We start from the raw sequence: 26568 nt of genomic DNA, 5'->3' as shown, positions 1-26568 counted from the left end.
TACAATTTCCCCATTTTCTGGCAAATAAGAGCCTCACTTCTCAACTGTTTACCCATAAATTGATCAGAATACCAATAATTATCTCAAAGGGCCGCTACATAAATGAAATGGTAATCTAATCACTATAGCGTTCTCAAACACACAAAATGTCTCATTACCAGCAAAGGGCACCTCAAGTATCTTCCTCCCAACAATTCTACTTAAAACAAAAGGGGGAAGACTCTCCCCTCTCTCTGTGTTTAGGTACAACACACCTCTCTGGAGACAGCAGCAAATTTTTAGGGTCTAGACAGAACTTGCCCACTAAGAGCCTGAAAAGTTGAAAAGTTAACATACTTCAATTTTTGAAAGGCTGGTTTAAAACCGGAAGAAAATGTGCCTCCAAACAGTGATGATAATACCACTCTTCTAATCTTGACACCCAAAATTAAATTCTGGACTGGAATGAAAAGAAAAAGTGCTAGGAAAAACTGTGACTGGTTGGTGTCTTGACAAAGGGGAAAGGACATGAAAATACCCAAATCTCAACACTTGGGGCTTCTGCAATAGTTCAAAGTTCAAAGTTTATTAGAAAACAAGTCTAAGAAACATGATTTACAGAGACATTTTAAATATTATTAATGTAGGGGCGCCTGGGTGGCTCAGTCAATTGAGCGTCCGACTTTGGCTCAGGTCATGATCTCTTGGTTTGTAAGTTCAAACCCCACATCAGGCTCACTGCTGTCAGCACAGACCTGCTTCCAGTCCTCTGTCCCACCCCCTTCTTCCCCCACTCTCAAAAATAAACATTAAAAAAAGAAAACTAAATAAATATTATTACTGCTCTATAGCTGCTAATTCAAACTCAGCTAACTACCATATAGTAAAAATTATCACTCTACCACCTTTCCGTTTCTCCAACGCTTTCCCACATTTCATCTCAGTGGAAGCTCACTCATCTTTGGTGGCACTTGTTAAACTCCTTCTCAACCAAAAGAGTAATAAACAAGACATGGTGAGGTTAAAGGATGGTTGCACGATACAAGGGAGAGTAAGGATCAAGACTAAAACTCAAGTATCCCGGTTTTCAAGTCTCGTGTTCTGTGTGCTTCACAGAGGGGCTATAAAATATTTTCAGGCATAATACTTGGGCACGTTTAGAAATGACTACAGGAAACTAATTTTAAGAAATATTAATGACCTCACAGAGCTATACAGTGAAACACACTGGTCATTAAAACTGCAAAGCCCCCTTAGGGTCACCTAGGTGGCTCAGTTGGTTTAGTGTCTGACTTTGGCTCAGGTCATGATCTCGAGGTTTATGAGTTCAAGCCCTGAGTCAGGCTCTGTGCTGACAGCTCATAGCCTACAGCCTGCTTCAGATTTTGTCTCTATCTCTCTGTCCCTCCCCTCCTTGCTCTGTCTCTCTCTCAAATATATATATAAAAAAAAAAACAACACAAAAACAAACAAAACAAAACAAAACAACTGCAAAGCCCCCAAGATTTAAAAATTCTTGGTGGCCACTGATAGACCTACTATGTTAACCTCTGTTAGGTGGTTAATAACTGTTATTGCATTTAATCCTCACAGTAACACTGAATAATAATTACCATCTTATGGATGAGAACACGCTGGTTTAGAGAGATGGAGTAATCCATGTGGCTAGTCCCTTTGTGGCTGGTAAGGATTCCAAAGCTCACGGTCTTCATGCTACACCAAGAACCAAGAGCAGTGCACATTTCCACACGAAAGGAAACAGACTCAGTTCCCATCTAGCAGATAGTTTTCATTTTTTTAAGAGCTATTTTTATATCACTAAACTTCCATCCTCTTAAAAGGAAAAAAGAGATAACAATGGAGAAAACTGAACACAATGGAACTAGGGGGAAGGGTGCATTTCTCAGTTATAAACACTTTCTTAAAGCCACGCCCCAAGAGCGGCTGATTGTGCCAAGAAATGGAGTGCTCCCTCTCTTGCCTCCATTAATTATTGTCAAACTTCTAGTGTGGCATTGGTGTGTTCCCACAACAACATGTGCATTTCTGTTCTGTAGGTCATTTCTGATGGGGAAGTCTGAAATGCCATTAATGTGGAGACAAGGATCAATACCAGACCCATATGTGACTCAGAAACAAGTGGTGGTGGTGGTGGCAGCGGGGGTGGGGGGTGGGGGGGTGGGGAGAAGTTTCCTCTGAGGAAATGCCTATTTTTATGGATCCTCCTGGAAATCATTTTAACAAGGTGGGTGCCTGGGTGGCTTAGCCGGTTAAGCATCCAACTCTTGATTTCAGCTCAGGTCAAGATCTCGTTGTTCATGATTTCGAGTCCCGCATCAGGCTCTGCGCTGGCAGTGTGGAGCATGCTTGGGATTCTCTGGTCTCCTCTCTCTCTGCCCCTCCCCCACTCATTCTTACTCTCTTTCTCTTTCTCTCTCTCTCTCTCCCCCTCCCTCCCTCCCACTCTCTCAAAAATAAGTAAACTTTAAAAAATAAGCTTTCCTGCTCCTCCCACAACAAGGCCCATATTCCTGTATTTTGCAGGCACTTTTCCTGTTTCCCTTCCCAAGGTCCCTTCTAGTCCCAAATCTTCAACCACAGCTCCATCCTACATTTCACCCCAGACCCATCTTTTTTCAGACTCCAAGTAAGGAGTAGAAATTACAGGGCTAAAGAACCACCTCTAGCATCTGACAACACAATTCTAATTGCTTATTAGAGCAACTTATCTAAGCTCTGCCTCTGAGAAGCGGTATGGCCTTGGGCAAATCTGCCTGAGTGGACCTAATGCCTTTAAAGAACAAAGGAGCTGGATGGTGTCCAGGCCATCACTCTGCTTCCACTGTCTGCCCGTCCTTGAGTTTGAATCTATTATACCCTGCAGGGCATCAGGATTTGCAGAACTACAAATAATCACAATGGCAGCGTTTTTGTCAGAGTCTAGAGATAGAAAAGAGAAAACAAATGTTTCCTAGAGCTAATTTCGCCTCCTTGAATAAAAGAGGAAAACATAAGGGAGGGTTTCTGGCAGGGTGTTTGGGAGGCCCCCTGGGAGCTGGGCCATGCTGTTCCACCCTGGTAACCCCTACTTCCTCAGATACTTTCCATGGGTTTCCAAAGTCACCTTGAAGCCACCTGGGGCAACAGCTCTCCAAGGGTTGCAGTGTGACCAGAGAACCAGCCCTGGGAAGTGGAAGAAGCAGACTCTAGGCCTCTATCTGCCACACACTAGCTGGATGGCCTGGCCGGTTGCTTTTTCTTAGTATGAAGGGATGAACTTCCAGCTATAAAACACAATGTATATGTTAGAGGTTGCAAGGCTTACTAACATGCCTCCTGGTCTCTTGTTCAGTTGAAGAGGAAATGGAGAAAACACACTAACTGGTCTCCACCTACCACTGTGACTGACACTTATGTCTTTGCCTTTTTTTTTTTTTAATGTTTATTTCTTTGAGAGAGAGAGTCTAAGTGGGGGAGAGGCGAAGAAAGAGAGGGAGAGAGAATCCTCCCAAGCAGGTTCCATGCTCAGCACAGGGCCTTGATGCGGGTTCGATCCTATGACTGTGAGATCATGACCTGAGCCAAAATCCAGAGTCGGACGTCCAACCGACTGAGCTACCCAGGTGCCCCTGTCTTTCTTTTAATCACAAATGGTTCCATCACACGCAAAAGGCTCTACTTAATATAGATGGTGGGATGGGAAGCATTTATTCCAGTCTCCTCTAATACAATACACAGCCCAACTCACTTCACCCTAAGTCCCCAGTCAAGTTTTAGCTTTAATAAGAGTATAGATGATTCTCGTCCAATTAAAATCAATCAAGAAACAACACACTGTGTTCCATTAGGTCCTGCCTGGCTCCTCACTGGCTGGGCCCTCTCCCAGTGAACATTTCCCTTTAGCAGGGCTCAGAGGGAAAGGAAGGCACCAATATAAACAGGAGAATGGACTGGAGTCCACGTTCTGTTACTTACTAGTGATACTTGCCTTGGGCAAGATCCTGGTCACCTCTGCCTATTTCTTTCATAAAGCCTAACTGTCCACTTCATTAGACTGTGAGAACTCAGTGAGATCATGCATGTGACAGTACAAACTAAAAGCAACAGACCCTCAAGTTACCACCATCACTCTTTCCAAAAACAATCCCCAATTTAGCCAGGATACTTTCCTACACCAGTTCCTTCCTAATGCCCACTGCCAAACTTGCTCCTTCACTCTCCCTCACAGCAGACATCTGACTGACCCTTATCTCCTCGGGCCATCTAAACCTAAACCCCTCCTCCTGGATCCCGAAGAAACCCCACCCACTTGCTATGGCTTCTTGATAAGCCATCCAAAAGGCTGGTTTCCCCTTCTGAACTCTAGGACTCTGGGACCATTCACTTGGTACTTGATCATATGTACCTATTACTATTAATTCGCTCTTTGCATTTGTGCAATTTAGACTGCAACTTAGGGGCGCCTGGGTGGCGCAGTCGGTTAAGCGTCCGACTTCGGCTCAGGTCACGATCTCGAGGTCCGAGAGTTCGAGCCCTGCGTCGGGCTCTGGGCTGACGGCTCAGAGCCTGGAGCCTGATTCCGATTCTGTGTCTCCCTCTCTCTCTGCCCCTCCCCCGTTCATGCTCTGTCTCTCTCTGTCTCAAAAATAAATAAACGTTAAAAAAAAAAAATTTTTTAGACTGCAACTTAATGGTGCTTTCTTCTGTGGCCATATTTAGAACAAAAGCAAATACTCCCAAACAAACAATATTACAAACAACAGGTAGGTTCTGTGGCCAGTCCACAAAATCCCATTTCAACAATACATGCCAGTATGGCTCTCCTAACAAAGGCTTTATGCAAAACTCACTCAGAGCAGTTCAATGTGGGATTTAAGGCTTAACAAATCTCGTGGTAAATCTATCTTCCTCACCTAGCTCAGCCTGTTCTGGAGTTAACGGTGGCAAAGAAAAAAAAATCCTTTTTGTTGTAGTTGCTTTCTCTTCTTTGACACTGATTAACAGAGTAAGAAGACCGAATATCAGGAAAACAACAGGCAAGCAAAAACCAGTGATATCTGCTATTGGAAATGGCAGGCAGAGGTGTTCAGAAAACCTTGTCCTCTCTGGGTCAGAGGTGAGTGCCCTGTGTGGCAGGAACCGGGCAGAAAGCTGGCAGTCTTACTTAGAACCATCCCTCACTGCTGAGGCCCATGGAGGAAAGGGGGCAGGCACAGGCAAGCTTCAACCCTGGGTTATGACCCGTGGGCCCCACTTCACCAAAGTCCAAGCCTGACAGCATTACTCCCGAGGCCCTAAGATCTGGGACCACTGACAGAATGACTGGCACAGCTTCTGTGCTCACAGCATTTATCTGCTCAGGTGATGTTAAAGTTAAGGGTGGGTCTGTATTTTTAAGGGAATTTTAAAGCAATGCCTTTATGAAGAGCTATAAGCCACTGTCATTTCAGAGTAAGATACTGAGGAAAAAAATGGTTTTCTTTGTCATCAACCCAATCCCACCCAAGTAAGAGAAGCTTCCTAGTTCAGTCTCAAAGTTTCCTCAATGCTCCACAGGCTGACATATTTAAGGCAAACAAAGGGACATTTCCAGACATGGATTCTGTCCAAGCCTTAACCAAAGAAAGGGATTTCTGCTCTCTTGACACTCCCAATACAGCAGAGTCAAGTGCCTTGATAACCCAAATGTCTGAGTGATACTTGCTCAAATGTAACTCAAATTTTATTGAGTCAAAATGCAGGATGGGGTTAGGGTAAGAATTATCTGGAGCTGTTGTTTCTCTGAACTTTACTCAATAAAAATCAAACTTTCTCCTTTGTAAAGAAGGATGAACTGGCTCCATAGATCTATTACATTTAAATACTCTAGTTCCTCCTATATTCATCTGTTACCCACCGTCAATCTGATGGTAAGGCTGGAGCTAAAATGCTGACTGAGATATAGGCCCAGACAGAGGACAAAAATGTTACCCAGGGTTTGGGACCACTGGCGCAGAAAGCCCAGAGCTCACTAAATGCTATCTGACCATACACATTTAGCTGTGGACAAGAATTTACCCAAGCCTGGAAGCTCTAACCACAACTCATTAGTTCTGTACTCTGAATATGCAAGGATTCTTTGGGGCCAGACCTCAGAGAGGTCATCTGCTGCAGGGAGGGTCTCTAACTTGAGTCCCTGGCAGCCTCCGCGGCCAAGAGCAGAGAGTAGTTTGCGTCCCGTCCAGAAAGTTCCATGAAACAAATAAACCATGGGGCCAAACAGGCTAAAAAGTCTCAGTTCGAATGAACAAGAGTCTTAGCTCACTCTATCTATGGTACCCTTATTTTTGGAGTAAAAAGATTAATCAGACTGCCCAACCTATAATCAGGGTTGGCTGTGAGGAACAGATAATGAAAGAACTCGAGGCACTTGGGGCTTCACAAAGGGGTATGTCATTGCTAAACACCATTTCTAGCACTGACTGCCTAAGAGGTTGGAAATGGCTCCCATTTTCTATTTTTCCCCATTCCTACTCTCCTAGGCCTCTGGATGACTGCAAGAAAAAGAAAAAGAATAATGGAAGAAGAAAAAGAAAAAGAAGAAGAAAAAAAGTATTGCTAACAGCAAATCAAGAGAGGAGTGGGACCCACGCATAACTAAGAATTATGCTTTGCTGGTTGCTTTCTTTTTCCCTAGTAAAGTTTTTGTTGCCCTGTTCAGAATAAATGGCAATGGGACTGATCCCATTTATTATGTGGACATTATCAAGGACACGATCTTCTTGGTATTAAAGAACCATGGACCTTCAAAGGTGAATACTTTGCTCCCTAGAGCCTGGAAGACTCGACCCTACTGGAACCAAAATAAAAGTTCAAGTTAATTTTCATCCATATGACCTTTAATGATTTTTTAGCTACTTTCCAAACAACATTCCAAAAAATAAAAAATAAAAAATAAAATGAAATGAAATAAAATAAAATAATCATACTAAGTTAAACATTGAAGAAGGGGGAAAAAAAGTCTGAGAAGTAGGGGGAAATGTCTGGTTACAAAAGTGAAATTTAGGAGTGTCTGGCTGGCTCAGTCAGAACATGCAACTCTTGATCTTGGGGTCGTGACTTTAAGCCCCATGTTGAGTGTAGAGATCACTTAAAAATAAAATTTTAAAAAAGGGGAGGGAGTGCCTGGCTGGTTCAATCAGTAGAGCACTCAATTCTTGATCTCAGGGTTGTGAGTTCAAGCCCCACATAGGGCGTGGAGCCTACTTAAAAAAATAAATTCAAAAAATGAACAAAAAAATAAACTGGAAAAACAAAACCAAAACCAAAAACTATATTTAAAGGTGCATATCATGGTAATACCCATATCATAGGTAATCCTATCCTAGGTTCTCACACAGGCTCACTTCAAAAAACAAGTCAAGGGGCGCCTGGGAGGCTCAGTTAAGCATCCAATTTCCACTCAGGTCATGATCTCACAGTTAGTGAGTTCAAGCCCCACATCAGGCTCTGTGCTGACAGCTCAAAACCTGGAGCCTGCTTCAGATTCAGTGTCTCCCTCTCTCTGCCCCTCCCTGGCTCACTATCTCTCTCTCAAAAATAAACATTAAAAAAAATAATAAAAAAAATCAAAATGCAATAAATGAGGGGTCTTACATCCCCTCCACACGAGCCCAACTGCCCCAACTCCTACCCTATATACCACTTGTGAGGCAGCCATCATGGGCTGGAACAGAAGCTCAAGTTTAGCTTGAGTTTAGTTCTCTAGTTTAGCTTGACCCACAAACTCTCAAAATGAGGTAACAAGACCTGCATGCTTGGGGAACAAAGCACACAGACAAAACTCACTACAGATGAGATAGGGCTTGCCTCACTATCTTTTAAAGGGCTCTGTTCTTGAACGTAGGAATGCGAGAGAGAAAACTGTGTCTTCACCCAGGCTCAAGAGGCAATTCTGTTGGCAGGCTAATAATAGAGCAAGGTACAACCTTAGCCCCTTGCCTGTGGTCAGAGGTGTGTGGGTCGGTCTGCATACAGACCCATGCGGCTGTCAAGTTACAGGGTGGAGCTCAAGTTAAAAATAAGGCTTTCTGGCAGCCCTGCCAACCACCAGCATCATATTTTCCTGGTGATGTCACTACAGATGTGGGACTCTATCCCTGGGCGTCAGTTTTTGGCTCTGTCCCACCACCACCTATGGAACTACATGTGTTCTGGTACAATATAGCATCTATTTTCAAACCAAGGCGAGACAAAACCTGTTGGGTCAGTTACAGTGACTGGTTTATGGTTCATAAACGAAAGTCACATCACAGAAACAGAGTAGCTCTGAGAAACAAAATGGGAAAAGAATTTTCACTGTAGGCTGACAATTCCCCTGCCCAAAAAGGCACAGTGAATTCATCAGAAGCTGAGTTTCCAAGATGACAAAACACCAGCCTCTCCTTCCACCCCCAAAATATGAAGTATGCAGGGAAGAAAGCAAAAAACATCAAAGACTACTGAATTCAATTCCTGTCACCTTGTAACAGCAGCTCAGATTTTCCAGAGAATCAGTAAGAAACAGATTTAAAATTATTCCATGATCTTGTGGGATACAGATTCATCCTGGAGCCAGTGCCTACGTCTGGCCCTTCCATTTCCAGTGCTGTGCCCAGTTTAACAGGGGACACCAGCCAAGATCTTTCAGACCAAGGGTAGTAACCTCACAAATTACCAGAAGGAGGCTGCTTTATTACAGTTCAAGAATATCACCCAGACTCACAATGGTACACAGGAGCTTTTCCCAACATACTCATCTCACCTATCCAGATTCTCGTTCTCAAAAATATTAGTCATTAACTGCAAAATTCATCAGAAAACACAAGTCCACACTTGATTTTTCAAAAACATTTTCCGGCCTATGATGCCAAGTCACTTAATAACATTCCCACTTACCAGCCTCTCTCCAGAGAGAACTTCCAGTAGCTTGATGAGCATCCGTCCATCTCGAAGGTCAGTGTACAGGTCTGTGATCCGGCAGGACACCCGGGCGAGGTGGGAATTGACCCACTTGGTGAAGGTCTTCTTCTGCACAGCTTCACGCTCATCTGCAAGCAGAAGAGAGCTCGTTTTACCATCAATCACAGCATGGCAACAGCAGCTTTGTGCTAGCAGGGTCACAAGAGCCCAGCCAAAGGAAGAACAGGAAAACTCAACTCTAACTGAAACTGCTACTTAGCTTCTCTGAAGCATGATAAACGCTTGAGGAATGTAATAATCATACAATCCTTGAACATCTGAGCCCCTACGTGTACCACCAGCAGAATATTCTTGCTCTCATTCATTTCATTTTCTCTCATCTCTGTTGAAGAGTCAAGAGGATACAGCAGATCACAGTGGGGTCCTGTGCAGCCCTGCCCCGTAGCATAACATTTGGTAAAGTTTCTAATGTGTATGTTACAACTACTATTGTTCCTTCAAAAGGTGAGTATTAGGGAAGCACACAGTACAGGGAGGGACATGGAGTAAAAAAGCTAAAGCAAGAAATTGCTTCTCTCATATACAAAGGATCAGAAGATATGGGGTGCCTGGGTGGCTTAGTCGGTTAAGCGTCCGAATCTTGGTTTCGGCTCAGGCCATGATCTCACGGTTCACGGGATAGAGCCCTGCATTGGGCTCCAGGCTGACAGCGTGGAGCTTCCTGGGGATCCATTCTCTTCCTCTCTCTCTGCCCCTTCCCCACTCATGCTCTCTCACTTTTTAAAAAATTTTTTTTAATGTTTATTTATTTTTGAGAGAGACAGAGACAGAATGTGAGTGGGCTGGGGCAGAGAGAGAGGGAGGCACAGAATCTGAAGCAGGCTCCAGGCTCCGAGCTGTCAGCACAGAGTCTGACAAGGGGCTCAAACTCACGAGCTGTGAGATCATGACCTGAGCCGAAGTAGGATACTCAACCGACTGAGCCACCCAGGTGCCTCAAATGCTCTCTCACTCTTAAAATTAAAATAAACTTAAAAAAAAAAAAAAAAGACAAATTCACTCATGACCTTGATCTGCAATGACCCTCTCACCTGCTAAATCACACACCCATGAACAACAGAGAAAATGGCAGTCAATGTGGTAAGGTACAAAGAGATCTGGCCAGGTACGGGGAGAGCAGGGCCTGGGCCCAAGGTTTCACCAAAAATGTGCTGAGATACTGTGTTCAGTGTCCCCTTCTATAAGAGGAGTGGACAGCTGTAATTTCCAAACTACAACCATTAGTTGAAAAGGCAACTGCTAGGGGCACCTGAGTGGCTCAGTCAGTTGAGTATCCAATTCTTGATTTCCGCTCAGGTTATGACCTCATGGTTCCTGGGATGGAGCCCCACAACGGGTTCTGTGTTTATGACACAGGGCCTGCTTGGGATTCTCCCTCTCTTGGGATTCTGTCTCTCCCTCTCTCTCTGCTCCTCCCCCTACTCATGAGTACACATACATTCTCTCTCTCTGAAAATAATAAACGTTAAAAAAAAAAAAAGGCAACTGCTAGTTTATGGTCTAAAGTGTAGTAGTAGTACATCCAAGTCATCTAGGAAGCAACGCTAAGTTTTTCAAGCCTCAGTGATCAAGTTTTGTCCAATTCAAAGCCTAAAACTAGACATATCAGCCCAACAGGCTGTTGAAACCTTCAACAGAAATCCACATAACATGCCCTGTACACATTCATATTCACTGACTGTTTTCTACAGAGATACCCTTTTGCCAGTTACTCCCCCCACTTCTGGTTCTGTAGCATAAATTTGCGTCAAAAGGACCCAAGATCTACTCCTTCCAGTGTAAGCCCTAACCCACCAAGATGTCTATGCATTAATCTACAAAAAAGGGAGCAGACCCCAATAATTTTTATGTATTTCGCCACCACCTGGTGACAACTAAAAAGCCACCCTTGTGGACAAGGGCATGTATCTGGTGGCCTGGAGATACTGGGTTCCCGGCCTGGCCGGAATATCCCGGGAGTCTGCCTGGAAGGCTTTGCTGAGGCCTCCAGCCATCCCTCCACAGGAAGGGGGCCAGGCAGAGACAACACAGGACAAGCCTGTATTGCTGCCAGCCTGGCAGGTGAGGCGGCTGGCCACCTGCTGCAATGAGCAGCTCCTCCCTGCCCAGCCTTTCCCTAAAGGAACAGTCCATCCAGCAGAAAAGAGGGCCTTTTTAAGGGACAAAAGCCAACCCAAAAGAAAGGATCAGAAAGGGCAGGATTGGGGGAACAAGAAAACGGTAGTAAGGGGCACAGTTGCAGATGAAAAAGGAGTTGTACCAATAACATCATGATAGGTCACACAGAGAAGATCACATGCATTATTAATCACACAATCATCATGATGGATGGCAACTTCAAGACACTGACACAGGGAGCTGTATTTTTTCCCAAAGGTTGGCTGTTTTGAAGAGGAAGTCCAAAGCAGAATACATAGACATTAAGTACATTTCAGAGATGGCAAGTAACTCCTGGTTCAGACGTATTTAGGGACAGCTAATTTTTAAAAAAATTCTAATACATTTTATGTGCTACACTGGAGTTAAAAATGTCTTTAATAAAGCCCTTGATGGGTTTCGAAGCTGTTATTCAAGGGTTTGGGCTCAAAGTCACTACCACACCCAACCTATCAAGGGAACAAGATCAAAATGAAAACCTGCTTATATTATGGTATTTCTAAATAAACAAGCACAAAGGTGTTCCTCAGCCAACTGTCACTCTTTTAGATAAATCTCACATTACAAAAACACTCCTGGCTTCCTTCAGGTTCTGAATTCAAAGGTTCCCTTACAAACAAGGAGATTCGAAGGATTTGCTTCTCAAGACAGTAAGTACACTCCCACACTACCCAGTTCTGGGAGTTATAGTCGAACCCAGACCCTCCTCCCCCTGAAGTGGGCAGAGAGGTCATAGGTGGGGCAGAGAACTGAATGGAAATAAAACAGGCTGAGGATCTGTGTGAGGAGGGCTACTTCCATCCCCAGAAACTCCAGGAAGGAGGGGGAAAAGAAGATGAAGAGAACTTAAACAAAACAAAAGGAAAAGAACAAGCCCTTGCTTTCTTGTCCTCGCTCCTGTTTCCTCTTTCTACTCTCCCCACACAGCTAAAGAGCAGGCCCCAGATCACATAAGTGTGCTAGAAGAGTCACATAAAGCCTAAGTTCCTCTGGCTTGCGCCACTGCTCTGGAAAAGACATGGAAGATTCCATCCAAGGACTGGACCACAACCAACACTCTTATGACACACGAGGGGCAGGAAACGGGCTCAGCAGTGAGACACAAAGTCCAGTCAGCTTAGTGTGTCCTCTGACAATGGAGGGCCTGGTGAACAACAAACACTTCTGAGGCCGGAAGGAGGGAAAGGGAAGGAAAGAAATCTACCCAGCAGCCTAGCTGAGGATGAGGCTGTGTGTCCTTGGGGACCCCGTCCTTTGTTCCACCCTTCCTGGTAAGGCACAATGACATCACCCCTGCACTCACAACCCAACGAGACAGGGGCAGATTAAGCCAGATGCCTGCTTGAGGAGGAGCAGGAGGCCCTTGGCACAGATGATGGAAGACAGTCCAGAGGCGTGTTTCCAAGCTCAAGCTGCTGTCACTGTGCCAGAACTGTGTGAGAAAGTGGTGGGAATAGCTGAGAAATGAGAGACCATTTCAGCTCTACGGGTATGAGGCGAATCTGGTACCATGAAAAGGGAGCCCTTGCAAACTCCATATTGATTTGGTTATTTAGAGCAGTAGTTCTCAATTCCCCAAGGGACATTTAGCAATGTCTGAAGACACTGTCCCGCCCGGGGGTGGGTGCTACACTGGCAACTAGTGAGTAGAGGCCAGGGATCCTGGTAAGCATCCTACAGTGCACAGGACAGCACCCACAACAGGAATCATCCAGCTCAAAATGTCAGTAGTATCCAGGTTGGGAAATCCTGGTGTACACATTCTGGTCTTCTGCCAAAAGGAGTTGGCATTTGTAGTGTCTCAGACTGCACTCCCCAGAGAGACACCTGACTTGGGGTGCTGTTCATTTCACTATTCTCTTAGCCTACACCCAAGGTTTTATGAGCCCGATGGTCTGCATGTTGGCCGCAGCAGGAGAAATTCTCTACCCTCAACCCCACTCATTCCACAAAGCTCTTGCTTACTGCTTCCTTGTAAGAAAGAGCAGCAGCAGCAGCAGCAGCTGTGTCTGCCTCCAGGACAACCAAAGGGTAGGGCCCAGTGTGACACTGGGCATTTCTGTACCCCAAGCCATTTCTGTTCTCCTTGTACCTTTTTAGGACCTTGTAGTGCTGTTAACCAAGCCAAATCATGCCTGCATCTGCTGATGTCTGAGCCTGACACTGGGGCAGGTTCAGCGCCCCCCACCCACCCTAGCCCTGCCCATAACCTGGTAAGTGCTGCCTCCAAGGAACAGGCACTTCCATAGCTCTGTTCCCAGTGAGTGTCTCTCAGGTATTTGTTCATCCCCCTCCCACCCCCACCATTTATTTATTTAGAGGGACTGACCTAAGGTCGCTCCAGCATTAGATGAGAGGAGGTCAAGTGCACAGCAAAGTGCCAGGCTTGTAACTATCAGCTTCTTCTGCACTGCCCCAGTACAGCAGCACTCTCATTAGTTCAAACCATCTGAGATCCAGTATCATGGAGCCATATGCTCTCAGGGTAGAACAAGGCTTTGAAAGTTATCTAAAACAACACTCTTTTTTAAAAGCAAAAAATTCCCTTCTACCACACCTGGGCCAGCTTTTTAAAAATCTCGGGAAGGGCGGGGGAACTTTGTATGTGTACATGGCAAGAGGTTGTTAACAGTCATACAGAAGAAAACAGCTTCTTTCCTTTTTATTAAAAAAATAATAGCATTAATGTGACTTCCTGTGTCCCAGGTACCTATCTACATGCTTTACAATCCTTGTAATCACTCTATGAGGTAGAATTAGTAACTTTCCAGATGGGCTGGCTCTAAAGCCTGGGTTCTCAATCATGTAATAATGCCTCTAGCACAACATTAAAACAAAAACAAACGTGTCCACGATACAAGATGTAGAATCACCCACCATCTCACCATCCTAACTTAAGTCCTTATTTTGCCAAAGGGTCTGCTCCATTACTGGGTAACTCCAACTGTGTCTCTAGCAAGTCTAGATATGTCTCTATGGCCCAGCAAGGCTCACTCTACCCACAAAGCTACAGAGAATATAGGTCTCCTCACTCCTTCACATAAGGGCCTTCATGTTAAGCAATCCTCATTGATGCCTCTTTGCAATGAGCATCATGATGTGGTAGGCAGAGTGGAAACCAAGGTGGTACACGAGGACGCTACCACCTCTGGCAGCCTGGCATCAACTCATACCGACCAGTGGAAGTCTACCTGCAGTGTCAGCAGCCCAGAGACCAGGAATGTGGTGAACCAAGTGAAGAAAGGGCAGAGAGAACCAGCAGCCCCTCACAGGAGGGGGTGTGGTGAGTCTACATGTCAGTGCAGGAGTAGGAGTCGGAAAGGGCTAAAGTGACTCCCAAAATAAGTCTCCCAGAACTACCAATTCTACCAAAATGTCCTCAGAACAGACCCCCAGAACCAGAAGTGGTTCCGGGTGAGATCTAGCCAGCTAAGTCTTTGTCCGCACAGACAAAGAGAAAAATTAGCCAACCACCTAGAAAATGAGGACTATTGGAGAAGCAGAAGAGAAAACCCAACCTTGAGTAAGAGGCAATCCCTAGAAGCAGTGAACTGTAGGTGAAATTCTACTATGGTGACCTTTCTTGAAAACAGAATTTGACAAGATGGTGTGTCTGCAGTAACACCATCATGCATCCCAACAGCAATTTGCACTTTGTCTGCACAGCAACTCTATCAGGGAGGTGGGACACAAGAGGTATCTCCACCAAAGCTCAAGGCCTGGTGAGGACAAGGGCTGCTCTGCAATGCCAGCCAGTAGAGGCACAGCTGACATATGCTGGGTGTCTCTGGGCGTTGCTCAGTCTCTTCCATTGTTTAGTCAAGTTAAGACCAATTATTATGCATGGCTATACCTTCTTGAAGTATCTAGATTCACTGTCTTTTGGTTTTGATAAATAACTTGAAATTTTCAGAAGATGGCTTACTGAAAAGGGATGGGATATTTATAACAGAGAAACATACTTGCTTATTTTTAATGAATTAATTATTTAATTAATTTGAGAGCAGGAGAGAGAAAGATCGTGCAAGCAAGTGCGAGCAGGGGAGGGCAGAGAGAATATTCCAAAACGCCAGGCTTGAACTCATGACCGCTGAGAACATGACTGGAGCTGAAATCAAGAGTCAGATGTTTAATCAACTGAACCACCCAGGTGCCCCCATACTTGCTTAATTTTAACCAAAAGGCTGTGACTATCCTTTCCATCATCAGCCCCTTTGAAGCACATAACTGACTTCCATGCTTTTTGGGGAATGGCTACTACCAATACCATAAGACTGTAATGCTTCAACATTTATTTACTCTGGAGGATTTGCTACAACTAGAAAAATGAACACTGTGTTAGCATAAGTTAAGCTAGAAGATATAGAAATAGCTTTGATGAACAGAAGGGCATTGTGTTATGGAAATGATTGTATAGCATCTTTCGGCAACACCCTGTGCATGGAGTGCTAAACACGATCATATTCACCATATGCCACAATTCTGGCTATGAAAAGGGATGGGAGCCAGGGATGAAGAAAGGCCTCAAGGCATGGAACATTTCTGGATGGAAAATAAGGGAAACACAGAAACAGGAACTAGCAAATGACCCATGCAGTATTCCCCCAAAGACTAGATTTATACCTGGCTGCAGAGAATAGATCTTTCTTCTACTTTTCAAATAGTCTGAACCTGCTGGTATAACACAAGAATATTTTCTTCCCAGGATCTTCTTCAAGTGTGCTAAGATAGTGGCCTATCTTAAGGAAGAGGTGGCAATCATGTACAATTTTTCTTTGTACAGACTCAGCTACGTTAAATGTAGATGTGGGTTCACAGTAGGAATGGAGAAACAAGGACAGAAGTTGAGAAGAAATCAAAAGGAGGCGATGAAGCAATCATGCCTTGAACACTGCTCCATGGCTGGCTATTTGAATGGACATTATTGTATCTATCTGAGTAATGACTAATCAATCAGAAGGTCAGATTATTAACAAGTTCCAGTCTTTATGAGGCACCTACTGTATGCAGAATTCTGTGTCTCAGTCAAAATCGAAAGTCAAAAAATAACAAAAGTAGTACAGGATCAGTTGCCAGGAGAATGACCTCAAGAGGTATTTCTGGGTGTTTGGAAGAAAAAGTTTACTACAATTAGGATGGCTTCAGGCCCACCCCCTTCAACAATTCCTGAAGTCTCCTGCCTCATGCTTTTCTCATTCTTACCCACCTTAAATATCACTGCTGTGGTCATCTCCCCCAAATAGCAGTTTCTCAAAGTTATACCACTGTACCAAAACCTTCAATGGCTCCCAGTCATCCACAAGAGGGTCCAAATCACTGAGCTGGGAGTTCAAGAGTCTGGAACAGCCTCTCTTGAGGAGGCACATGCTTCCTCTGGAATCCTCCCTAACACATGAGCTCTGTGTTCCAATCTGACAGAGCTTCTTCTGTTACACTCTGAACTCACACCTTGCATATCCCTTTGTCCTACCTTTGCTTACACCATTCTCCTAACCTAGAGGGCACTTACTCATCTCTTACCCTTCTCCTTTAAGACCCAGACCAAGATAAGCTCTTTGAGGGGCCATTCATTTGATGGGATGTGAGGTCTTATCTTTTTTTCCTTTGTACATTTATTTATTTTTGAGAGACGGAGAGAGACAGAGCACAAGTGGGGGAGGGGCAGAGAGACAGAGACACACACAGAATCTGAAGCAGGCTCCAGGCTCTGAGTTGTCAACACAGAGCGCTACTCGGGGCTCGAACTCACAAACTGTGAGATCATGACCTGGGCCGAAGCCGGACGCTTAACCGACTGAGCCACCCAGGCGCCCCTTATGTCTTATCTTTTTATCATATATCCTGTGTCCTTTATTTCCTCAACTAGCCTGTAATTGTGCCCAGGGCAAGGACTCAATTCTACATCTGTTTAGTGCCATATGCCTGATAGAGCACACAACAAACATTTGTTGAATGAACCAGCAGATTTCCAGTGCCCAACAAACAGGCACACTGATAAATCCCGCTGCTACTGGTGATCCTACTTAAACTGTTCAAGAAAGAAATTTGAAATCACGTAGACAGGCCTTAAGAAGTTAAATGTTATCATTGTACAGCAACTAAAAATCTTTTACAACTGAATTGCTTCTTGCAACTGTTCCTCAATGTCTGATAAATGATAAAAATGTAATTTTGTGGTACAGCCTTTCAGAATAAAAGGAGTCCAAAGCTAACCTAAAAAGTTTGAAGTTTTTACTTCTTTCCTATTTATTTTGTGACAACTGCCATCACATACCTGTACAGAACAAGGCAGCAAAATACATAAGGGTGTAATTACAACATTATTTTAACATGACCAAGTAGGCCAATAGTCACAAGACTCAATTTATAATAATTTTAACAATTTATCCATTAAAGCTCAATTCTGGAGTTATTTTTAAAAAAAGCATCTTAATTCAAAACAAAAGACTACAGAAGGGTGGAGTTCCCATGTGTGTCTTGGCTTGAAAAAATAAATAAATCATTTCCCATGAGCAACATGCAAAATACACACAGCCGGAAACCGGAAACAGGCAACTGGCTGTATTGATAATAGAGAATCGAGCTGTTATCTTGAAGCAGCAAAAGGAAGGAAACTAATCTTCTGACTAAAGGCCTCCCTGTGACGGGTTAGTCTGCGTGCGGGCCTTTAATTTATGTTTGCTGATTTATATATAAATAGAACTTGAGTTAAAATATTTTTCCTAACAGTTTAACCTGCTTTGTGGACAAAACACACGTAAACATCTGTTCTAAATGCATGTACAGCAAATATGCAATTCTCTGCTAACACTTAACAGCCTGATACACAGACTACAGAACAACTGTGAACTCTATATAACCCTGCACCTAGGGTTTACATCCCTCAGGCAGGCCCGGCCTGGAGCTTTCAGCAGGCCTTTCTTTTGAATAGCCCAGCCCAGTTTTGCCAATGGGGAAACTAAGGCACTGCGGGGGGAGACTCACAATAATGAACTGAATAGGCCAATTCCCAGTGGTCCTGCCTCCCTGTCGTGGTCATCACTTCAAGGGGAGCCCCTTAAAGTCACAATGCACAAAAAGTTAAGACTGCGGATGAGGCTAAGGTAGGGATGATCTGCGAAAGCAAATGGCCAAAGCAACACCACTAATTCGTTTCAATGAGAGCAAAGCTGAGAACTAGGGTGAATTAAATAGTGTAAAATGCCAAAACCAGGAGGGAAAATTAAATGCCTTAAAAAAAATAGAAAAATTTACCTTATATGTGCAAACTAAAAACCAAAACAAACGAATGAAACAAAACGCAGACACACACCCATAAATACAGAGAACAAAGTGATGGCTGCCAGAGGAGGGTGGAATGGGTAAAACGGGAGAAGGGGAGAAGGGAGGTTTGGCACAGGGGACATAGTCAATGGTATTGTAAGAGCTTTGTATGGTGACAGATGGCAGCTACACTTGCAGTGAACACAGCATAACCTACGGAGTTGTTGAATTGCTGTGTCAACTATACTCAAAAGGATACACACACGCACACACCAAATTTATCAAATCACTGATTTGTGGGGAAATTCACCTCAAGAGAGTTCATTCACATGAACTTGGGAATGTTTGTTAATTTTTTAATATTTATTTTAAAATACCAAAAATGTTTCACAGAAAAAATATCAGTAAATGATAAAAGGAAATGATTGGTTCCAGTGCAAAATAATCTATCAATGAAGCTTATTTTAAGAAAGAATGTTATTTTACTAAAAATTTAAATTGCACATAATTTTCCAGGAACACAACTATTAAATAATATCAGATTTCATTATACTGTTTAAAAAATTATTTGGTCAGTACCCTGATTCATATTGGTGATTCTAAAAGAATTACTGTAGCTCCCATCGTAGCAACAATAACATATTAAATTTATTGAGCCCATTTGCCAGAATCTCTTCCGTTTTAAATCTATCCATTTATTTAGACCCATTGTTATTAGATATATTAATTATTATTCCCAGTTTACAGGTGAAGAAATGGAGGCATCAGGTGCCAAAGGTTATATAGTCATTAAGTGATTATAATCAACAGGTTTCTTAAGCTTCCGGCAATGGGATTATGATGCATGTTGAGTAACAACACCTCATATATTTGACACCGAAAATACACTTTTCCTCCACTTAATATTTAACATAAATGCAGCATGGGGCACCTGGAAGGCTCAGCTGGTTAAGCGTACAACTCTTGATTTCAGCTCAGGTCATGATCTCGCGGTAAGCAAGTTCGAGCCCCACCTCGGGCTCTGCACTGACAATGCAGAGCCTGTTTGGGATTCTTTCTCTCTCCCTCTCCCTCTGCCCTCCACTGCTCCCATGTTCATGCGCACTCTCAAAATAAACTTAAAAAATTAAAAAAAACACAAAACATAAGTGCAACTTAATCTTTGGAAGTTTGGTGCTGTAAATGTGTTTTGGTGAAAATGTCTCTGAAATTTGTTGCATGTCTTAATAAAATATGTTTATGTTAATAAAATATGATAAAGATTAAAAAAAAAACAAGAAACAGGACCTGATAAAGAAATACTCAAGAAACCATTCACTAAATATGCCTGAAAATGGATGGCACACTTCAAAAGTGTGAGCCTACTAACCGCTACTCTCTATCTTTAAGGGACATTCTGGCACAAACCGTCTGCAACTGCAGCCAGGGAGAGTCAGCAGGACCAAGGATGAAGTCCTACTCGGCTCCTACGCACTGGTAGATGCTGTGTTAGGGCCAGTGTTAGCTTCACCTTGCTCATTAACATATTAGTTCTAACTAGATGAGGCACAGAAAGATTTTGGTGATTTGCCTGAGGGCATGTGGCTAGCAAAGGCACAACCAGGATCAGAACGCTCATCTCTGTGAACCCTGAAGAATCCTAAAGCTCCTACTCACATGATCATCCCACATTGCTTGAGGAAAATAACATCTTACCTCCCCCAAACAACACCCATCCACTCAGGTCAGCTCCTTGATGACTGAAAAGATCAATTAAAATAGGGACAAGCAAACTTTGACCTACAGCCTGTTTTTGTACAGTCAAGGGGCTAGCATGTTTTTATATTAGGGTTGGGGGGGGCATTTTAGGGGCAACATCAAAGGAGAATGAGGAGATATGACAGAGACCCTATGCGGCCCTCAAAGCCTAATATAGTTACTGTCTGGCCCTTTACAGAAAAAGCTTCATCCATTCCTGGCTTAAACATTTTTATACTGTCATTAGTCCTGTATCCCCTTTGTTAGCTTCCATTTTCCAATCAAAATTAGCTTAGCAAATACACACTGAGTGCTTGCTATAAAGAAGATACCACACTGGGGACCATTTGAATTTCTACTATTAAACGGGCAGACAGGTTGATGTGCCACATTTTTTTCCTTTTTAATTTGAATTACTAGGACTCTGTCCACATGTCAAATCAGCCAGGGTGTGAACTCTGGGCCCACTTCCCTCCCTAGCTGAGGTATTCTTCTGGCCACCTTGAAAAAAAGGATTAACAGTGCTAACCCAGCAGTCAGGAGGGACACAACACAGTGGGCACACAGGCCAGAACTTGAGGCTGTACCTTCATTTCGAAGGATGAGGAAAAGCCAGGAGGCTTCAGGCCAGATTTCCCAACTTCCCACTTCCTCTATGCACAAGCTTCAGGTACACTTTATTTGCCATCACCTCTCCTCCTCCAATCCTCCCTGGAAGAAAACTAAAAAACATGAAGTCCCAGGTAGATTAGGGTAATTTGTAATATCCTCAAAAGGTGGAAAACCTTGGAACTAAAGAGACACCACTTTAAGTATTCAGCTTATATGGGAGAATGCTAACATTAATACAGACTCACTAGGAGAGAATTTTTTAAAGGGCAACAACTATAATGGGTACACTAAAGAATTTATAAAGGTTAATTCCATTGCAATATATGAGGGGGGATATTATCTGTATCTTTTCTTAGCAACAACTAAAGAAGCAGTAAATAATGTATCCTAACCAGGATATCATATGGCACACAAATTTACTTGTAAAAATAAAATCCTTTACTTCAAGAGCTAAAGGTAGTTTTTTATTATAGTAGCCTTGGGATTAGATTAAGTGGAGGTGGTGAGAGAGAATTAAAATTTATTATGTTTTTTTCATGCAATGCACAAAAAAAGTAGCCACACTGTTCTGTGGATCATGCAGCTGGTCTAAGCCAGTATATTAAAGATCAAGTAGCATGTACCCTGGCCCCTGCTTAGGATTTTCTCTCTTCTCCAGTTTCCCAGAATTCTCAGGGTCAACAGTGCAAGGAGAAAAACAGAACTCTCTTCCACACACTAGAGTCACATTACTGTAAGAAATTCAAGATTTCTTGAGAGGATACAGCCCATCCTCAAGGCTTTCAGAAGAGCTGATGCTGCCAGCAGGCTACTGCACCAGTTCTAGCCACTCAGGACAGTTTCTGACAGTTCTATTTAAAGAGGATGTCCAACTCACCTCTAATTTATTATTCCAAAGAGCGAAAGTCCAAGAAACTTTTTAAGCCAGAAACACAGAAACAAGAAGGAGGGGACAGTCAAAAACCTACATGTCATCACAAAGCCATCTCCTTTTCACGGATGGTATAGCATTTAGTACAATGATCATTTCCGAAATCAGTTGTGGAAGTGCCCTTCTAAGATAACCTACCATGGAAGTCCTCCAACTATGGTTCTATGTGTAAATTTAATCTGCAAAGTATTACTATTTTGGAACAAAGAATGTTACAGGGATGCCAAGGTATCACTTGGAACTACAGAATTAGGACAATTTTCTAATTAATGGGAAATTATATTTAAAAACAAATGAATGTAAACACAAAAGAACTTAGAAATGGGGGCGCCTGGGTGGCTCAGTCGGTTAAGCATCCAACTTCAGCTCAGGTCATGATCTCACAGTTCATGAGTTCGAGCCCCACATCGGGCTCTGTGCTGACAGCTCAGAGCCTGGAGCCTGCTTCGGATTCTGTGTCTCCCTCTCTCTCTGTCCCTCCCCCACTCATACTCTGTCTCTCTCTGTCTCTCTTAAAAATAAACATTAAAAACATTAAAAAAAAATTTAGAAACTGACTTCCGTCCTAAAGATCATTACAAATTAGTTACCCAAACCACTCCGACAGAGAATATGACCCGCTGTAGAAACTCAGAGTTGAAATGGCAGATTGGGACGTTAAATAAAACTGTCTCAACTTCAAGGCCAAACTCCAAAATTGCAGTTGTATATGCAAGTAAGCCCAAGGTTTCATGTACTGGGGATGGGGGAGAAATGTTCAAATTACAGTTGCATATCAGAAAGAACCAACAGTTGCGACAAGATTTTTTTTTTTTAATGCATAATGTTGTAAAGATAAGCTGTTTCCTGAACTGAACTAAAAAATTTCCGAGTTTAACACTATTTTGTAAAGTGATATGTCAGTGCATCAAACCAAAATTTTCACTTTTCATGGAGTATTCTTCATTCAGTAAGTAATTTACTGAATGATAAGCTCTGACCCAATCCTTGGTTATAGATTTAAACTCAGCCAACGATTTCACTGCCTAAAAAATTATTCCTTGTAGAACAGCATATGTTTTATTTTATTTTAATGTTTATTTATTTTTGAGAGAAAGAGACAGAGAGTGAGTGGGGGAGGGGCAGAGAGAGGGAGAGAGACAGAATCTGAAGTAGGCTCCAGGCTCCTAGCTGTCAGCACAGAGCCCAACGCAGGGCTTGAACCCACAAACTGTGAGATCATGACCTGAGCCGAAGTCAGACGCTTAACCAACTGAGCCACCCAGGCACCTCAAACAGCACATGTTTTACACATTAGTACCTGACATTCAGCCATATGGGCCTCTTCGTTTTTTTTCTTCTTGAGTTAATCTGTTAACCAGTAAGCAACCATTTATTGAGTAACAAGTGTGAAGGCACTGGGAAGGGTACCTAAAAGCATTAAAAGTCCTCTCTTAAAATAGTTAATGAGAAATTTTCAATTCCTTGAGAATTCACAACATTAGATAATTGATACCCATATTCAACCACCATTTAGTTATTTTTAGGATATGTTAAAATGAAAAAGAGAAAGTTATCACTCACAAGACCAAACACTGAAAAACAATTCCGGTAACTTCCTTTGTGGCTTTACTCAACCTCACACATAGAATGGTTACACAAGATTTCTTACAAAGCCAAATAATACAGAGTTTTGGCGCGCAGATCTTTTAAGTACACACGTACACTACCTTGTTTTAATAAAGGAGGACAGAAAACTTGGAGGTGTAAATGACCTCAGATTTAGCCCCTATGGTGACCTAGTCAACAGGGTGGGTGGCACCAAAGAATCCCTCACCCTAATCAAAAGAGGACAAGACAGTTGCGTTTATACTAGTTTTTTTTTCTTTAATTAAAACCTATTTTTCATTAATAGGAATACTAATCAAAGCTTTAAGCACAATTTTGTATAAGACAATGCACAAGGTGTAATTATATAGTATTACTTAACCCAAATGCCAATCTCTTCCCACAACACGGAATGCATATCTTTACAATACCCCAGAGTGCGCCCCCACACACAGGAGTACCACCTCGGTTGTTCCGGGTCTGTTCCTGTCTCTATGAGGCAAGTCTTTACCTCCCATCCCACAGCTTTGGGTACTTGTAACAGGTGTGGGGACCTTGCTGTTTGTAGTTTTGCAGGTTTGTGACATGATGGTGAAGGGTAAGGCAACCCTGTCACAGGAGAAGTATTTCTGCTAGTTACCTAGATATGCCTGGGAAGCCAACTGCCATGGCTGATTCGTTCTTGAGGGACATTTTATTGCTTAATGAAGACTTTAGCTGTTTCTCCTCAATAGCCTATATAAAGATAGTAATCTTGGAAACTGGGTGGGAAGGGCTCACAGCCCATAGATGATGTTCCACTAAGGGGGCAAAAAGTTCCACCTACAGGACTAGGTGGAAGTAGGCAAAAATAAACTAATTCTACTCCTTGGACTTGAAAAACAAATCCTGTCACTTACTGAAAACATGAAGAAAAGGGCATACTAGTATGTGGTTGGTGGGAAAATAAATGGGCAATATCAAAACTTAAAATACGCATTTCCTCCATCTACCAATCACACCTGTAGAGTCACTTTCTAGAAATGCTTGTGCAAGCACACAAAGATGTATGAGACACAGATTGCAGACTTTTAAAAAAAAACTAAAAAACAAAATATTTATCAGTAACAACAAAAGAGTAAAGACAGAAACAACTAAATATACATTAACAGGTTGATAAAGTAAAATATGATGCATTCATGTAAAAGAATAGTCTGTACGCATTAAAAAGAGTAAGGGAAATCTGCAGCATACAGGTTTAGGGAGACAGCCATGAATGAAGTCACTTACAGAACACTGTATATACTTAGTATGATCCTATAGAGAAAGATATGTATTTAAATGTAAGCAACCAAATAAAGAGGTATGGAAGGACACTTCCCAAACTATTAACTGTAATGGTCTCAAGGGAGACAACCAGAACCTGGAGGACTTATGCTTCTGTATTTCTGCACTGTTTGTTAGTTGTTTTGTAAAAACAAATAAAACAAAAACAGCATATACCACTTCTAAATATTCAAAGGGCATTTCTATTTGAGGGAAAAACATACAATTCATCTTAATTTGGGTAGGAGAACCGAGCCTCACAAATGAGTGTGAGATTGATGAGCAGGAATAGAAAGGGCATTTGCTGGAGGAAATCATTCTCCCAGGGCACAACAAAAGGTCATATGTGAATGCTGTTTCCAGTGAGTACTCTAAAATAAATAAAATGTCACCCTAAATTTTCATGCCTATCATCTGGAGAATGCCAAATCAGTATTTAACTTAAAACAACATTTATAAGCAAAATAAGGCAAACAGATACTATTTCTTCCCTTTAATTGAGGGAAGAAATTCCCTAATTAATAGGGAATTGAGCCTATTAATATAAAAATAAGTGACATTCACTAAAGAAACACTGAGGTCTACAGGATGCTTGGGAAGTAGTTTGCAAACCAGGCTCCCAGAGGTCAGGCTCCAAGTACCTATTTATTTGCACTCGGGTCAGAAAAGCTCCATTATACCTTTTATTTACCTAGGTTCCACCTCTGATTTCATCTGCCGGGAAAATAATTCCATTTTTAAAAAGCGTTCATAAATCACTATACAAAGAAATAGGAAATTAGGATGCATGCTGGAGGGGTTTTCAGTTTGATAACACACGACAGTTAATTACAGAGCATGTAAGAAGTGGCAAAAGAGAGGAAGGAGCAAAGCACTGTAGGATCATCTGACCAGAGGTGATTCAAGGGGTCAAAGTGTCACCAATGAGGTTTAAGTCCAGGTGACATCACTACACAGCCACAGGGATAAGATCAGAGCCCAACGGGGTTCATCCACTAACAATTCTAAATGATAGAGAAATTCAATTACTGTCTTCTATATTAACCAGCGTACTTAGGGTTTATGGAGCACTTACTGTAAAAGGGCCAGGCACCCTTCTAAGCACTTCACTGAAAACTCATTTACTTCTTTTTTTTTTTTTTTAACTTTGTGTGTGTGTGTGTGTGTGTGTGTGTGTGTGTGTATTCATTTTTGAAAGACAGAGACAGAGCACAAGCAGGGGTGGGGCACAGAGAGAGGGGGACACAGAATCTGAAGCAGGCTCCAGGCTCTGAGCTGTCAGCATGGAGCCCGATGCGGGGCTTGGACTCACGAACCATGAGATCATGACCTGAGCTGAAGCCGGACGCTCAACCAATTGAGCCACCCAGGCGCCCCTAAACTCATTTACTTCTTACAACTGCCAAGTAAAGGAGGTACTCTTATCAAACATGTTTTGCGTAACAGCAAACCAAAGTCACAAAGCACAGTCCCATGGATTGGAACCAAGATCTGCCTTGCCAGCCCCCACTGCTCCAAACAGAATTCTACACTATGCTGCATCTGAGATGAAATAGAGGAGTCAAGCCTGACTGGTGAATACGTTTTTTCCCCCATCTAAAGGGAGCACATGGAACTAAATATCTTACAGTATCCTGTAAACTTACTTCCTGACAATTTGAACACCAGGAGTTTTACTTAAAATTCAGTGCAGAAGCCCTCACCAAAAAGAATCCTCCTTTCAACAGTTCTTTCAGTTCCACTGGGATCTCCCGTTAAGTCTCAACAATGGAAGCATGCTCCTCTGCCCTGCCTGTACAAGTCACCATGTACTATCAAGGACTCCTTGCTTTCAGTCACCACCAGTCCAACCCCCAAGATCAACACTTTGCTTTTCATGTCACCTGTAGCTACAACACAGAACCATCCATTACACTCCCATCCCAACCCCCATTAAAATTCTTTGTTAGACTCTGGAACAACTAGCTTTGTGACTGTTCTGCCATCATGTATTTTAA

At 42.8% G+C, this 26568-nt stretch overlaps 1 protein-coding gene across 3 annotated transcripts in view; it reads right to left on the bottom strand.

Annotated features, from left to right (window-relative positions):
* Nucleotides 1-26568, bottom strand: part of SPTBN1 (spectrin beta, non-erythrocytic 1) — a 199395-nt gene that overhangs the window by 64644 nt on the left and 108183 nt on the right. For all 3 annotated transcript variants that reach the window (XM_047851345.1, XM_047851346.1, XM_047851347.1), the window contains one exon: nt 8896-9047. In XM_047851345.1, the coding sequence (XP_047707301.1) occupies nt 8896-9047 (152 nt within the window). The remainder of the gene's footprint in view (nt 1-8895; nt 9048-26568) is intronic.

The sequence above is a fragment of the Prionailurus viverrinus genome, chromosome A3 (genome assembly GCF_022837055.1).
Source record: "Prionailurus viverrinus isolate Anna chromosome A3, UM_Priviv_1.0, whole genome shotgun sequence".
NCBI classification, from domain to species: Eukaryota; Metazoa; Chordata; class Mammalia; order Carnivora; family Felidae; genus Prionailurus; species Prionailurus viverrinus.
The sequence above is the reverse complement of the archived record's forward strand: the minus strand, read 5'-3'. Positions and strand labels throughout refer to the sequence as shown.